The 15,851-nt window shown below is 43.4% G+C and overlaps 2 protein-coding genes across 3 annotated transcripts in view; one reads left to right on the top strand and one right to left on the bottom strand.

The window, feature by feature from the left end:
• Positions 1-4,903: 4,903 nt before the first annotated feature.
• On the top strand, positions 4,904-7,558 carry LOC139553627 (gremlin-1-like). Its single transcript, XM_071366167.1, has 2 exons — positions 4,904-5,134; positions 5,704-7,558. Exon 2 carries the CDS (start codon positions 5,705-5,707, stop codon positions 6,254-6,256), a length of 552 nt encoding a protein of 183 aa, XP_071222268.1. The 5' UTR covers positions 4,904-5,134; position 5,704; the 3' UTR covers positions 6,257-7,558.
• A 2,295-nt stretch (positions 7,559-9,853) lies between these two features.
• LOC139553626 (formin-like) overlaps positions 9,854-15,851 on the bottom strand; it is an 88,255-nt gene continuing 82,257 nt past the window's right edge. For both annotated transcript variants that reach the window (XM_071366166.1, XM_071366165.1), the window contains 3 exons: positions 13,511-13,660; positions 12,102-12,183; positions 9,854-11,947 (listed from right to left, as the gene is read on the bottom strand). In XM_071366166.1, coding sequence (XP_071222267.1) covers positions 11,903-11,947; positions 12,102-12,183; positions 13,511-13,660 — 277 coding nt within the window. In that variant the 3' untranslated portion in view covers positions 9,854-11,902. The remainder of the gene's footprint in view (positions 11,948-12,101; positions 12,184-13,510; positions 13,661-15,851) is intronic.

The raw sequence follows: 15,851 nt of genomic DNA, 5'->3' as shown, positions 1-15,851 counted from the left end.
TTTGGACACTGTGTTAACTAACCTCCAGACGAGCTTCAATGCCATACAACTCTCCTTCCGTGGCCTCCAACTGCTCTTAAATGCAAGTAAAACTAAATGCATGCTATTCAATCGATCACTGCCCGCACCTGCCCGCCCGTCCAGCATCACTACTCTGGACGGTTCTGACTTAGAATACGTGGACAACTACAAATACCTAGGTGTCTGGTTAGACTGTAAACTCTCCTTCCAGACTCACATCAAGCATCTCCAATCCAAAATTAAATCTAGAATCGGCTTCCTATATCGCAACAAAGCATCCTTCACTCATGCTGCCAAACATACCCTCGTAAAACTGACCATCCTACCGATCCTCGACTATGGCGATGTCATCTATAAAATAGCCTCCTACACTCTAATCAACAAATTGGATGCAGTCTATCACAGTGCCATCCGTTTTGTCACCAAAGCCCCATATACTACCCACCACTGCGACCTGTACGCTCTCGTTGGCTGGCCCTCGCTTCATACTCATCGCCAAATCCACTGGCTACAGGTTATCTACAAGTCTCTGCTAGGTAAAGCCCCGCCTTATCTCAGCTCATTGGTCACCACCCACCCGTAGCACGCAACACCCACCCGTAGCACGCGCTCCAGCAGGTATATCTCACTGGTCACCCCCAAAGCCAATTTCTCCTTTGGTCGCCTTTCCTTCCAGTTCTCTGCTGCCAATGACTGGAACGAACTGCAAAAATCACTGAAGCTGGAGACTCATATCTCCCTCACTAGCTTTAAGCACCAGCTGTCAGAGCAGCTCACGGATCACTGCACCTGTACATAGCCCATCTGTAAACAGCCCATCTATCTACCTCATCCCTCTATCTATCTCATAATTTATTTATTTAACTTGCTCCTTTGCACCCCAGTATCTCTACTTGCACATTCATCTTCTGCACATCTATTCCAGTGTTTAATTGCTATATTGTAATTACTTTGCCACAATGGCCTATTTATTGCCTTAACTCCCTTATCTTACCTCATTTGCACTCACTGTATATAGACTTTTTCTTTTCTTTTTTTCTACTGTATTATTGACTGTATGTTTTGTTTATTCCATGTGTAACTCTGTGTTGTTGTATGTGACTTTACCTATTTTAGAAAGAGAGGGTCCAGATTGTCTAGCCCGGCTGATTTGTAGGGGTCCAGATTTTGCAGCTCTTTCAGAACATCAGCTATCTGGATTTGGGTGAAGGAGAAATGGTGGGGGCTTTGGCGGGTTGCTGTGGAGGGTGCCGGGCTGTTGACCGGGGTAGGAGTAGCCAGGTGGAAAGCATGGCCAGCCGTAGAAAAATGCTTATTGAAATTCTCAATTATAGTGGATTTATCGGTGGTAACAGTGTTTCCTAGCCTCAGAGCAATGGGCAGCTGGGAGGAAGTGCTCTTATTCTCCATGGACTTTAGTGTCCCAGAACTTTTTTGAGTTTGTACTACAGGATGTAAATTTCTTTTTGAAAAAGCTAGCCTTAGCTTTCCTAACTGCCTGTGTATATTTGTTCCTAACTTCCCTGAAAAGTTGCATATCACGGGGGCTATTCGATGCTAATGCAGAACGCCACAGGATGTTTTTGTGCTGGTCAATGGCAGACAGGTCTGGAGTGAACCAAGGGCTATATCTATTCCTGGTTCTACATTTTTTGAATGGGGCATACTTATTTAAGATGGTGAGGAAGGCACTTTTAAAGAATAACCAGGCATCCTATACTGACGGGATGAGGTCAATGTCATTCCAGGATTCCCCGGCCAGGTCGATTAGAAAGGCCTGCTCGCAGCAGTGTTTTAGGGAGCGTTTGACAGTGATGAGGGGTGGTCGTTTGGTCACAGACCAATTACGGATGCAGGCAATGAGGCAGTGCTCGCTGAGATCTTGATTAAAAACAGCAGAGGTGTATTTGGAGGGCGAGTTGGTTAGGATGATATCTATGCGGGTGCCCGTGTTTATGGATTTGGGGTTGTACCTGGTAGGTTCATTGATAATTTGTGTGAGATTGAGGGCATCAAGCTTAGATTGTAGGATGGCCGGGGTGTTAAGCATGTCCCAGTTTAGGTCACCTAGTAGCACGAGCTCAGAAGAGAGATGGGGGGCAATCAATTCACATATGGTGTCGAAGGCACAGCTGGGGGCAGAGGGTGGTCTATAGCAAGCCGCAACAGGGAGATACTTGTTTCTGGAAAGGTGGATTTTTAGAAGTAGAAGCTCGAATTGTTTGTGTACAGACCTGGATAGTAAGACAGAACTCTGCAGGCTATCTTTGCAGTAGATTGCAACACCGCTCCCTTTGGCAGTTCTATCTTGGCGGAAAATGTTATAGTTAGGGATGGAGATTTCAGGGTTTTTGGTGGTTTTCCTAAGCCAGGATACAGACATGGCTAAGACATCCAGGTTTGCAGAGTGTGCTAAAGCAGTGAGTAAAACAAACTTAGTGAGTAGGCTTCTAATGTTAACATGCATGAAACCAAGGCTTTTACGGTTACAGAAGTCAACAAATGAGAGCACCTGGGGAATGGGAGTGGAGCTAGGCACTGCAGGACCTGGATTAACCTCTACATCACCAGAGGAACAGAGGAGAAGTAGGATAAGGGTACGGCTAAAGGCCGTCTAGCACGTTCGGAACAGAGAGTAAAAGGAGCAAGTTTCTGATCCTATTCTAGAATGGAATAAATTGTTTATTTCCCTAATTAATCTACACACAAATGTAGACCTGCACCAGGCTGGGAAGACTGAATCTGCAATAGGTAAGCAGCTTGGTTTGAAGAAATCAACTGTGGGAGCAACTATTAGGAAATGGAAGACATACAAGACCACTGATAATCTCCCTCGATCTGGGGCTCCACGCAAGATCTCACCCCGTGGGGTCAAAATGATCACAAGAACGGTGAGCAAAAAATGTCTGTGTTCTGGCAGCTTCATTAAATAGTACCCGCAAAACACCAGTCTCAACATCAACAGTGAAGATGCGACTCCGGGATGCTGGCCTTCTAGGCAAAGTTGCAAGAAAAAGCCATATCTCAGACTGGCCAATAAAAATAAAAGATTAAGATGGGCAAAAGAACACACACTGGGCAGAGGAACTCTGCCTAGAAGGCCAGCATCCCGGAGTCGCCTCTTCACTGTTGACATTGAGACTGGTGTTTTGCGGGTACTATTTAATGAAGCTGCCAGAACACAGACACTGGACAGAGGAACTCTGCCTAGAAGGAACTCTGCCATTTTGAGCCTGTAATCGAACCAACAAATGTTGATGCTCCAGATACTTAACTAGTCTATAGAAGGCCATGTTTATTGATTCTTTAATCAGAACAAGAGTTTTCAGCTGTGCTAACATAATTGCAAAAGGGTTTTCTAATGGTCATTTAGCCTTCTAAAATTATAAACTTGGATTAGCTAACAAAACGTGCCATTGGAACACAGGAGTGATGGTTGCTGATAATGGGCCTCTATGCCTATGTAGATATTCCATAAAAAATCAGCCTACACTGTATTTCTGAACAATTTGATGTTATTTTAATGGACAAAAAATTTGTTTTTCTTTCAAAAACAAGGACATTTCTAAGTGACCCCAAACTTTTGAACAGTATATATATATATATTGGTATGTATGGACAGTATGTATAAATAAAGCTTGATTTGATTCGAATATATAAAAAGAAAAGGTGTATACAGCAGTAGTTATATAGGATGAGACATGACTAGAATTGACTATATACATATAAAGTGGGAAACAGCATGTAAACATTATTAAAATGACCAGTGTTCAATGACTCTATGTACATAGGGCAGCAGTCTCTAAGGTTCAGGGTAAAAGTACCGGGTGGTTGCCGACTAGTAACAATGGCTGAGGCCTTTGTTGGTCTTCTTGGCCTTCCTGTGACACTGGGTACTGTAGATGTCCTGGAGGGCAGGCAGTGTGCCCCCGGTGATACGTTAGGTTGACCGGGCTGTAGAGCCCTGCGGTTGCGGACGGTGCAGTTGGCATACCAGGCGGTGATACAGCTCGACAGAATGCTCTTGATGGTGGATCTGTAGAGGTTTGTGAGGGTCTTAGCTTTTGACCCTCTTCACAGCCCCGTCAATGTGGATGGGACGTGCTCTCTTTTCTGTCATGTAGTTCACGATCAGCTCCTTCGTTTTGTTGACGTTGAGGGAGAGTTTATTTTCCTGGCACCATTCCGCCAGGGCTCTCACCTCCTCCCTGTAGGCTGTCTCGTCGTTGTTAGTAATCAGGCCTACCCCTGTTGTGTCATCAGCAAACTTGATGATTGAGTTGGAGACCTGCGTGACAATGCAGTCATGGGTGAACATGGAGTACAGGAGGGAGCTGAGCATGAACCACTGTGGGGCCCCTGTATTGAGGATCAGCGTGGCTGAGGTGTTGTTGCCTACCTTCAACACCTGGGGTCGGCCAGTCAGGAATAGGACCCAGTTGCACAGGGCAGGGTTCAGACCCAGGGCCCTGAGCTTAGAGATGAGCTTTGACTAATATGTAATTATCATTATCATGTAATTTCTATCATGTAAAAAGCAGAATGTAAAATAAACCATGACTGCTCCCTCTCTTCTCTCCCCCTCTGTAAACATAGCCTATAGAAAATGTGAGATATTAGAGATAACATGCAGATGAGTAAAATAGGCTAGACTTACTTTATATTTATGACATGCATTACATTCCCAAATGTGTGCCCAGTTCAGCACTGAAGTTTGCATGGTTTCCATGAAATACGTGCCAAAGTTCTCCTACACCCCCTCCCCCATGATATTCCTTGGTTGTCTGTTTTCTTAAAGTGGATTCGGGGAAGTGTTGAGGGGGCGGATAGTTTTGATTTTCCTTGCATCATGCTTAGCCAATAATGTTGAGGGATCTGTTGTGCACATCTCAGCTGGCAGACATTTAAAAAGGAGACAGTCCGGCGCTGCAGCATTTTGTATTGAAACTCCAGCCGCTTTCTATGGAATCGTTAACGACTCCAGACTCCCACCAACGCGCGCCCCGTCTGCAGTACTACAGTCTCCACCATTAGCTGCCTATTGCCTCGGGAGATTTCATAAAAACACCCACCACAGATTATTTCATTTGCGGCTACTTGGAGCTTTTGACAGGTGAGTGAAGTGAAGTTCAACGCTTAACATCTGAGAAAGTATGTGCGTAAAACTTGGGCATGTTATCGAATTAGGTTCCTTATCATGTCACACGTGGTTGTATGTATACCTATTCTGTAGTTAGAATACATGTCTCAATGATTATTGTAGACTATTGTAAATATAAATGTGAAATTAAATGATTACTTTCATGCAGAAAGATTGTTTTTCTTTATTCGGTTTTACTCAATGGCTTTCGCCCTATAACTTGGCTATACCGCAAAATCCATAAAATATACATTTGTATTCTGATAGCTTTTATCTTCTTTCTGGTTTGACGATTGAGTTGGGTAATGTGGACTATATTGTGAATATAAAAACAAGAAAATAAATATGTTCATTAAAGGCAATGTTTAATGTTTCTATTCCTCTTAAATCGCAAGTTGTGTGTAATGTTTCGTGAGGCCAAAACAGACGAGAAAGCCCATGCATTAATTACGCAGCGTAAATCTGGGTTGTCGTTTACAACAAATATTAAAATGCTAGGCTATGGATGATGATTCAACATTCACGTATCTTTCCTCTTCAAGGATGGCCAGATCGGCGCGTATCCTCTGTGGCATGGTTTTCGTCCTTGGGCTGCTGTCATCTCCAGTGGTTTCCAAAAGGATCAGGGGCTCCCAAGGCGCCATCCCTCATCCTGACAAAAACAACCCAAACGAATCGGAGCAGCAGCCACAGACACCGCAGGCGGGCTCTGGTTCCCGAGGGCGGGGAAAGAGCTCTGCTGCACCGGCTGAGGAGGTGCTGGAGTCCAGCCAAGAAGCGTTGCATGTCACGGAGCGCCGCTATCTGAAACGCGACTGGTGCAAGACCCAGCCACTCAAACAGACCATCCACGAGGAGGGCTGCATCAGCCGCACCATCATTAACAGGTTCTGCTACGGACAGTGTAATTCTTTTTACATCCCCAGACATGTCCGCAGGGAAGAGGGAGCCTTCCAGTCTTGTTCATTCTGCAAGCCGAAACGATTTACAACCATGACCTACACTTTGAACTGCCCGGACCAGCAGCCGCCCACCAAGAAGAAGCGCATCCAGCGCGTAAAGCAGTGCCGCTGCATATCCATAGAATTGGACTAGTCCTGTGGTGTGATTGACCGGGATGCAGCCAATAAGTCTGCTCATCATACCGCTATTGGATTGCTCACATGAACGAAAAAACCCATATGACTGACTGGGAGCATATTTCCCTCTTCCAAATATGGGAAAATGTTCAATCTGCAAGGAAAGTAATAAATTACAAACATGTGCATCCCATGTTATAGGCTTGTGTAGATAGGCCTATACGTGGGCATACTATTTTGTAAACAAAGCCTGCTGTACCATATACTTTTATGTGTCAAATGTTGTATTAATCAAATTGCAATAGCAGCCTGTGGCAAGCAACGTTGCATGGTATAATAACATGGAATGAACACAAGCTGCCGATTGACTTGTAACCAAGCGCACGGCTTTTCCAACCTCCGCAAATAGGACTGCAGAACCATTTCACAGAGGATGTTTACACTCTTTTGGACAGAAACATCCTTAGGCAATCACAACAAATTTCAATGGAAGGGAATATGACGGGACAATGCATTTAAATAATGGTTGAAGACTAGTTTCCACTATGTGGAATTCGAAGATAAGTGACGACTATTTAATGTGGCAAGAATGTTCCACTGATTTGTGACTCCAATGTTCAGTATAGCCTAGCGGAGAAAAGAGAGCTTTTGTAAAGTATGCTAGGCCTATACCTATGTTCGACGCTATAAATCGAAACAAACAAAATGTTTGTATTAGTTTGACATTTAAATAAAAATGGTCGATGTTCACTGAATGTATAAAACATTATGAACACCAGCTCTTTCCATGACATAGACTGACCAGGTGAATCCAGGTGAAAGCTATGATCCCTTATTGATGTCACTTGTTAAATCCACTTCAATCAGTGTAGATTAAGGGGAGGAGACAGGTCAAAGATGGATTTTTAAGCCTTGAGACAATTGTGTTTGTGTGCCATTCACAAACTATTTAGGTGCCTTTGAACGGGGTATGTAGGTGCCAGGGGCACCGGGTTGTTTCAAGAACTGCAAAGCTGCTGGGGTTTTCACGCTCAACAGTTTCCCGTGTGTATCAAGAATAGTCCACCACCCAAAGGACATCCAGCCAACTTGACACAACTGTGGGAAGAATTGGAGGGGGATGGGGTGCAACTCAATATTAGGAAGGTGTTCTTAATGTTTTGTACACTCCGTGTACATAATTGTTTATAATGCTATAGATGGAAGCGTTTCTTTTAGTTTTAAAATGTTATTCATACACCAATTGTATATGCAACCGGTTTGATAATTATATCAAAGCAAGTGATCCACAAAACAAAATAAACAGTTATTGACATTGTTCAGTGTTCACTGAACGTGCTTGTTTTTTGCTCACATTCTTTGTCTGAAAGTTGCAGTAAATTAACCCACACCCAAACTGCAAAGACTCCCGATTTCATACAGAACATTTTATGCATTAGGTTAACCCGAAACACCAAATAAAAGCATCTTCTCCAGCGATGGGGTTATTTTCTTCTTGCTTCGAGCCAACCTCTTGCTGGGACTTTTATACGTTCCTTAGACCCGTGGACAGCTTACATTTCGTCGTAAAACGAATATAATTTATGAGGGAAGACCACAAGAAACGCAATTACATGTCAGGCACAACAACCTTTTCAAGAACCCCATTGAAACGATGTTATCAGAATTTACAATAGCCTCTACCTCGGCTCACAGCCACAGGCCCAAGTCTTTCTGTGGACAATCTGACGCTAAATGGACAATCTGACCTAAATGGACAATCTGACGCTATGACGCATTTGTAAAACCATTGCTGCGTTACTATTTTTTTGTTCAGACGGTGTACTGTAGATGGTTCTCTACACTGTTCTCTAAAAATAAATACATCAACCAATCAATAGCCTTTCGCTAAAAATGTAATGCCGAGTTTTCTTCATCAAATCTTTATTGTCCAGTTGTTTAAGCCTCGTGCGCATTTGCCAAATGGTAATTTGCCACCCCATGCGTAAAAAAATACATCCGCTTGTAAATGCAAGGTTTTAGGCTAACGCTTGCAAGGTTTTAGGCTAACGCTTCGAACACACCGACTGCGTTATTGCATCACTGCTGCATAACATTTTGCGCAGCTAGGCAACTATACTGATGCAGGTACCTTTTGCAAATGGTCGCATGCGGTTGGACACATGGAGGAGAGAATAATTTTCGCAGTATCTTCAAAACCGTGTCTTTTTGACACAACTGCTGACAGCTACAGGGACATAAACACACAAAATGCTGCTTGGAGACAAGCGTCCACGATAGTAGGATTGCCAGGTCAGTTTAGTAGTGAGCTTGTGCTAGATGTGGCTAGTTAGCGTTAGCTAGCAGACCCACACAGACCTGCGCTTTCGGCGGGGCTGGTCCCGGCCCAACAGCGCGATCAAGACCACCTTCCTCAACGTTGGTCTCATTGTTGAAAGAGCCTACTCTGCCTATCTTTACTATTTATTATTGCATTTCGCTCCAAAACTGCATTTGAGGGAAATTATATTATAGGCTCTCACAATTAATTTGAGGATGTCATCGAATAAATAATATACTTGGCAAATAAATGTATAAAAAATGTAAAGAAATTATGCAATCAAACTGTTTTTATGTAATCACAAATTTTTACTGAATGTGTATGCAAAAAAAAAACGACATTCATATTTTGCTACTTTCTGTCAAGTCCACTCATACAATTTGATGCATACGTTCGGTATGCACCACACAGAACGCACTGCAACTGCCTCTGCAACGCAATGCTGCAAGGCAAATGCAGCGTTCCATTGGAAATGAATGTACTTCTGGTGTATCGAAGCGCAATGACGCAGTCGGTGTGTTCGAAGCGTTAGAACATGTCAGTTGCCTCGCTTTTCTTCGATTTAGCCTTGCCATGCCTTCACTGTACTTAATGTAGTGCAGAATAATCAAGTTTGCGGCCAATTGTAGGCAAATACACAAGTCATGTTTTCAGGGAAATTGATTGTTTCTATCCATTTCTATCCATTTAACTTAGGTCTATTTTCTCCCATTATTATCGCGCTTTCTAACATGTTTCAATTATTCATTCATAATGAAAATATGCATTTTGAGAGGAACAGGTGCAATTTAATAAATAATAGCGCATAAATTAACCTCTTAATATGTATTAATGAAACAATTTGGCTACTTGAGTCATTGTAATAAACATATTTTCACCTTTGTTTAGTTACTGCATCATTACTGAGTCTGAATGTTAAGCCTATTAGGGAGTCCTGAAAGTAGAGAAACAATTTACAAGGATGCTTATTCATTTCGTTCATTTCCATAGCTGCAAAGTTCCTCATCTATAGACTCCAGTTAAGACTTTGGTGACTGAAATGTTGTGATGTTTGTGATGTTTGTCATCTATTACTTTGACCTCGCGCAAATTATTTATTTTACGATAAACATGTAAAAAACGTGGAAACATATATCGGCCTGTAACTAAATGAACCAATATACATTATAGATAGGCCTTCATAATATTTAACTTCTAGCCTACTAATTTGGTTTTGAAAAAATGTAAAGTAAACAGACAATTTGCAATTGTAAGATTATGAAAACTCTTCATGCAAAATAATGGCACATTCAATGATTATGAAACAACGATGTTATTTTTTACACTCAATAGGTTCTGACAGGGGTAAAGTATACACATGGCTTGATATGAGTAATCGTTTCTATTTTTAAACAAAGTAAAAATGTTCTTGATTTAAATAAATCAAAAGGCAATATATTTAGCCAAATTATACTCTCCCTATCAGTTTGGATCAGGTATGAAACAAGATAATTTGGGGTAAATGAATAAGGCTCTACATAATATGTCACATCCAAATGAAACTAAACACATTTTTCACCTGACTATTGAGCCATTCATGTATCCTCCTCAAGCTAAGGGTAGGAATCAAATAATACACAAAAATACAGCCTCAAAGAGAAAACAGTTCATGTTTTGGCATAAAATAAATCTTTCATATCATTTATAGTTTCCCCTATCATTTATAGTTTCCCAAGACAACGTTTAAATCTTCCAGAGTTAAATTACAAATATTTTGTTAAATAAATATAATATGGTTTTCTCTAAAAACTCAAAATGGATGATGCAATTTTTATTGCAACATTAATTCATAAATGTTCTTATCATAGCACGCAAGCCATAGAATTGCATAGGAGTTTAAACTGAGGTGTAAAAAAGTGCAATACATTTGATTAAGTACCATTCTGAGAATAACAGGGGATGTAGCTTAGCTACTAAATACAGCTGATGCAAGAAGGAAAGTGCTTAGAATTGTGACATACATATGTCATGAACGACATTCATTGGGAACAACTAACGATTCTATCATATACACTTAAAAAATGTGTCAGGGCAGCCATACTCAGAAGACCTGTTGCTTTTCTCAGCGTAGCTTATAGCAGGGTTGTTTGTTCATCTCAGAGCGTGATGTCTGACTCGGGGGATGAGAGCAAGGCATTGCTGCCAAGGTCTGGCATTCTCTGGCTATCACCCAGGAGGGGTCAGTCTGGTGCAGTGAGAAAGTTAACACCGTTACATCCAGTTTCCACCTTCTGACCAGGACCCATATCGCTATGCCTTCAACAGGACTCTCCGTCCAATAAAGACTACTGATTCTCTTCATAATACATCAGGTCAAACGTTTCAGTCTCTGCTCATATGAAAACAAACACCATATGAAATGCATTTACAAGACACACTTCAAAAATGGGCCACAGCAGACGAATAGCTATTCTTTACATGATAGTATTGTATATTGCTTTCATATTCTGAATCATTGTTAGAATAACAACTCCTGAATGTCTTACTCATTCAATCGTAATAGTTTCTCTGCATGAACATCACCTGGTAGCCATATCTGTTAACATAGCCCAACAACAATGAGGCCTCCTCTTTATTTTTGATGTATTTATTGTATTTGTATAACCTAGCTACAATGCATTGGATTATGTCATCAGGATGTGTGATGCTGTCCTTAAAGAAACCCAGACTGAGGAATGAATGTAGGTCCTCAGCTCCAGCAGGCCTAGGAAGCCTAGCGGTCAGGGGTCAGCATTGTAGATATGTCAGCTGCAGTGCTCATTATCCTGACCTCCAGCACCCCTCAGAGCAGGCTCTACAGGCTGGCCATTCAGAGGTCACACCAGTGTGGATGAATGAGGTTGACCTTTGACCCCTGTGATTCTCATCATGTAAGCTGTTTAGTCAGCCATGGACCCTCTGTGTAGACTTAGCAGCCTACATAGACTTAGCAGTCGGCATATCTACAGCAGGGTGTCAGGCAGACAGGTTCCTATTTCCCATGGTGTAAGTGTTGGTCTGGATGGTGGTCCTAGGGATACACAGTGATGGAAGCCACACAAGGTGCCTCTCACCTGGGAACGAGGTTGAGGTGAAAGAGGGGTGCCCCATGGAGAGCGGTGGAGATGGTCCAGTCAGTAGGGATGGTAGAATGGGGCCGTAGTAGAGAGGTCCACAGCGTGGGGGCACGGAGGGCTAAATGAGGTATGATGTTGGGTAAGAGGCAGGTGGTAAAGGCGAGAAGTGGTGAAGCCAGCAGACTTTCCCCATCTGCCATCTCTCTCCACTTCCTCTCTCCACTCTGTCCTTCATTGGTCATCCTCTTCAGCTGGAGGACACGCTGGCTTCCTTCTGACGCAGTCTCTCTTTCTATTGACAGAGGAGAAAAAGGGATAGCTGAGATTTATAGCATTGTGTTATATGATATGATCCACCATGATCGACTGTGTTAGTAGCCAAGGTAATAGCAACCATGTTACTGATCAAAATATTTGAGGGAGGTTGAAGGGAGTCCAGTTCTTACCAGACTGTTGGCATTGATCTTCTTGGTTTCCACCCTGTTCTCAGCAGTGATCTTTTTCATGTTCTCCTGCGCTTCCTTCAGCCTGGAAGAAAGAGTAAACATGTCTCTATCTATCCAGGTTAAAATAACCTTTGATAATATTACATAAACCATAACAACTCCCTCAAATCTGTACATTGTGTCACATATCTGACCATGTGGCACAACACTGTCATGTCTAAGACAGAAAACCTCTTGATGTCTGTTAGTAACATTGGCGTACATGAGTTAGTTAGCTAACAACGGCCTCAGTCCCTCCAGAAGGTATTTGTACTGTAATAGCAGCATGTACACACCACAGTATGTATCCACCCTGGGCACTATTGTATGTGGCACAGCGAAGCACCACCGCAACATGTTATATTTTACCGCGAACACTGCATGGAAGCATGGCACAGAGAGTCCTCATCCTCCCTCACAGCCCCACTCTGTTCTGTTGAGCCTTCTGGAGTTAGCAGGTAGTGAAGCCCACCGCTTAAAGCAGGGAGAATGACAGTGGGCCAATGAGATAATGAGCTAGACTTAAAAACACTTGGGTTTTATGGGTGTGCAAACCGTATTTAAAATAAAGTTAATTGTACATAAGCACAATCAGCTGTGTGTAATATGGGACATGATTGCCTAGTAAACAATTAAGAGAGCACATGGATCCATGGAATGGCTGGGAGAGCATTACCTCTGTCATAACTCACCAGTTCAAAGATAGCTGCCCTGCTTTACTGTATGTATGGTGACTGTATGTGTGCATGTCTCCATATGCAGTAAGCCTGAAGCCCTGTGGACTGGTCAGATCATGACAATGTGTTTAACAGTCCTCCCAGAACACACAGTCTTTAATGAGCCTCTGTCTCCTCCCAGTAAAGCCAGAAGGACTCCAGGAGAGCTGCTATCCAGCAGTTGGACTCCCATCCAACACCATGCCTCGGGTCAGATGAAACACCGTAAATCCAGCCCCAGGCTTTGACTCTGTACCAGGCCCTGGTCCCGGCCTGCCTACCTTCTCTTTGATGCCCCTGTGCTTTAATAAGAACTGGTAAAAGCATCTCCACTCCACACTGTCTACAGAATTTATAACGCCCTGTTGGGGTGTTTTGTACCACACATAAATATGATGAACACCAACAATCTGCTACGTGTTAATAAAGATGGGTAAGAAAAGAGCGACTAAAGGTACTGTTCAACATATTTAAAGTGTAAAGAATGAACTTTGACCCTATCACAAAAAAATCCCCCTTTTATGTCATCAAAAAAAGAACACTCAGGGTTCTGGAAATAGATACAGTTGGAAAGGAGCTGTAGAACTGTCCCCTTCATCACAAGCTGTGTGATTTAATATGATCTCTGATGCAGGCCTGGATTCTTACACTCACCTCTCCTTGGAGATGTTCTTACACTCCCGCTTCCACGTGTTCTTGAAGTCGCTGCAGAACTCATACCAGAGCATGAAGACGTAACCAGGGGCCACCTCCTTCTCCCCAGACTTTGGCTTGAGCCCAAAGTAGCCCACCATGTCCAGGAAGCTGTGTGGGAGAAACAGAGGGAAGAAGAGAGAGGGAAGAGAGATAGAGTGAGAGGACATCCTGCTGGGTCACAGGGGAGAGCCGGTAGCGGAGGTCCCGTTATCACATTGACCTCTACTACAGCCTGAAGGGGAACAGTGCCAGGGGATCTAGCCAAGATCTGGCTGACACACACACACACACGTTGTTTCGATCCAGGAACAATGGTTATTGGCAGACAATATGCAAGATGATCACAGGAATGTGTAAATGTTACATCAAAACACAGCACGGTGCTGGCAGATATTGAACATGCACACACACACACACACACACACACACACACACACACACACACACACACACACACACACACACACACACACACACACACACACACACACACACACACACACACACACACACACACACACACACACACACACACACACACACACACGTAACGTTCATCATCCTGCACTCTGAGACATGCTTGACTCAAACATGTTGTGGATTAGGTCTTAAAATCGACAAATAGAAGGGAGTACTACTTGAAGAGATTCAAGATTCTCAGTCTTTATGAGAAGAGAATCCACAACCCTGTGTATGGCAGATCCTCAGACTAATTCAATTGTAACCAAATCTAAATTCTTCACAAGGCTCTCAGCAGTGCTCACAGGGCTTGAAAAGCAGCCTGCTGCTCCGGGGTTTTCTCTAACCCAAACATTAAAGGCATTTTCTAGGCCTGTCTGTCACACGCTTGATATAGAGGAGTCATGATTCAGGAGATGTTCCCAGATTGACACAGAGGTTTTGACCTCCAGATGGTAGGTGGCTGTTGCGACGCTAATGTAAGACATGTTGGGCGGGGATTGTTGGGGGACGGGGCAATGTGCGCGGCAGACGGCTGCTCCCAATTCCTCAGATAACTGTCATGTGCTCCTCCTCCGACGGTGCAGTATATCATTCTCGCCTTGCCTCGCTCTACAACCAGAACAGACCAGGCCAGCAGAACCCAGGAGGAACACAACAGAGGGAGGACAGCCGGGCATCAATTCTGGAAGCCTTTGTAGACCCGACCAGCATGGTCCAGCGTGATTAACTAGGCCGCTTTTGTATTGGCTCCTTCCCTGACCCTGGGTCAGGTGTCAGAGCTCACACAAATCACACACAGTCTGTAGTGTGGTGAGCTTAGCTCTTTCCCTTGCGTTTTCTTACTCTTTCGCTCACACACACACATTAACACAAAGATGCACCACACACACACACACACACACACGCACACGCACATGCACACGACACACCCGCACACTCCAAGTCCTACAAACACATATCACGTACTTCTGGAGGGCTATGACGCAACTACCGTGAGACGGTTTATTACTGTACCTATGTTCAGCATTCCTCACTGACGGCTGTAAAATAGGCCAGTTAAAAAAGCCTGTGCAACCGGGTATATCAAGAGGATATTTGGACCGCTAAAACATTCCATACAAAAACAGATTAGAACGATAAACACACTTTTGTGATCATCTGTTGTTTCTTTAACAGAGATAAGACATCTTCAATATACTATGGATAGTGGAAGTTGGGACAGTTCAAATATCCCTCAACGAATCACCCTGTAACCACATACGTATGTAAGCAGCACACACGCTGCAGTCGTGTCATATGAAATTGAGCATGATGAGGGAGGGGAACTGTAATGGTCCATTAACTGTGGACGTATCAGGAGACCTCAGGGAAACTGAAAAATAAGGAACAAATTAGGATTGCGTGTTCTGGAGAGGACCTCATTACTCACTGCATAGGATGCCCAGGAAAACTATAACAACCCCCAAACCTGATGTCATAAACTGTGTATCATATCAGCTTCCCATAAAGTCATTTTACCAACCAAGTATCCAAATTCACTACAACCCATTTAGTCCTATGATGGTGGTTGTCTTGAGGCCACATGGACCATAACAAACAACCGTAATCCCATTCCTTGACGGGTTGGCCCAGGGTTGGCCCAGGGTTGGCCCAGCGTTTCAGTAGCTAGCTGTGGTGATGTCTATGAGCCTTATTAACACGGGGCCCCAATGTGAGGGTCGGTGCCCACCCAGGGCCCAAAGAACACACAGCACACACACACTATAACCGACACACATCACAGCACACACACACCAAGGCCCACTGCCCATATTCATCACCAGCGTGTCACTTTTAT

The sequence above is a fragment of the Salvelinus alpinus genome, chromosome 25 (genome assembly GCF_045679555.1).
Source record: "Salvelinus alpinus chromosome 25, SLU_Salpinus.1, whole genome shotgun sequence".
Classification (NCBI taxonomy): domain Eukaryota; kingdom Metazoa; phylum Chordata; class Actinopteri; order Salmoniformes; family Salmonidae; genus Salvelinus; species Salvelinus alpinus.
Note: the sequence above shows the minus strand (reverse complement) of the source record. Positions and strands in the feature narration are given on the sequence as shown.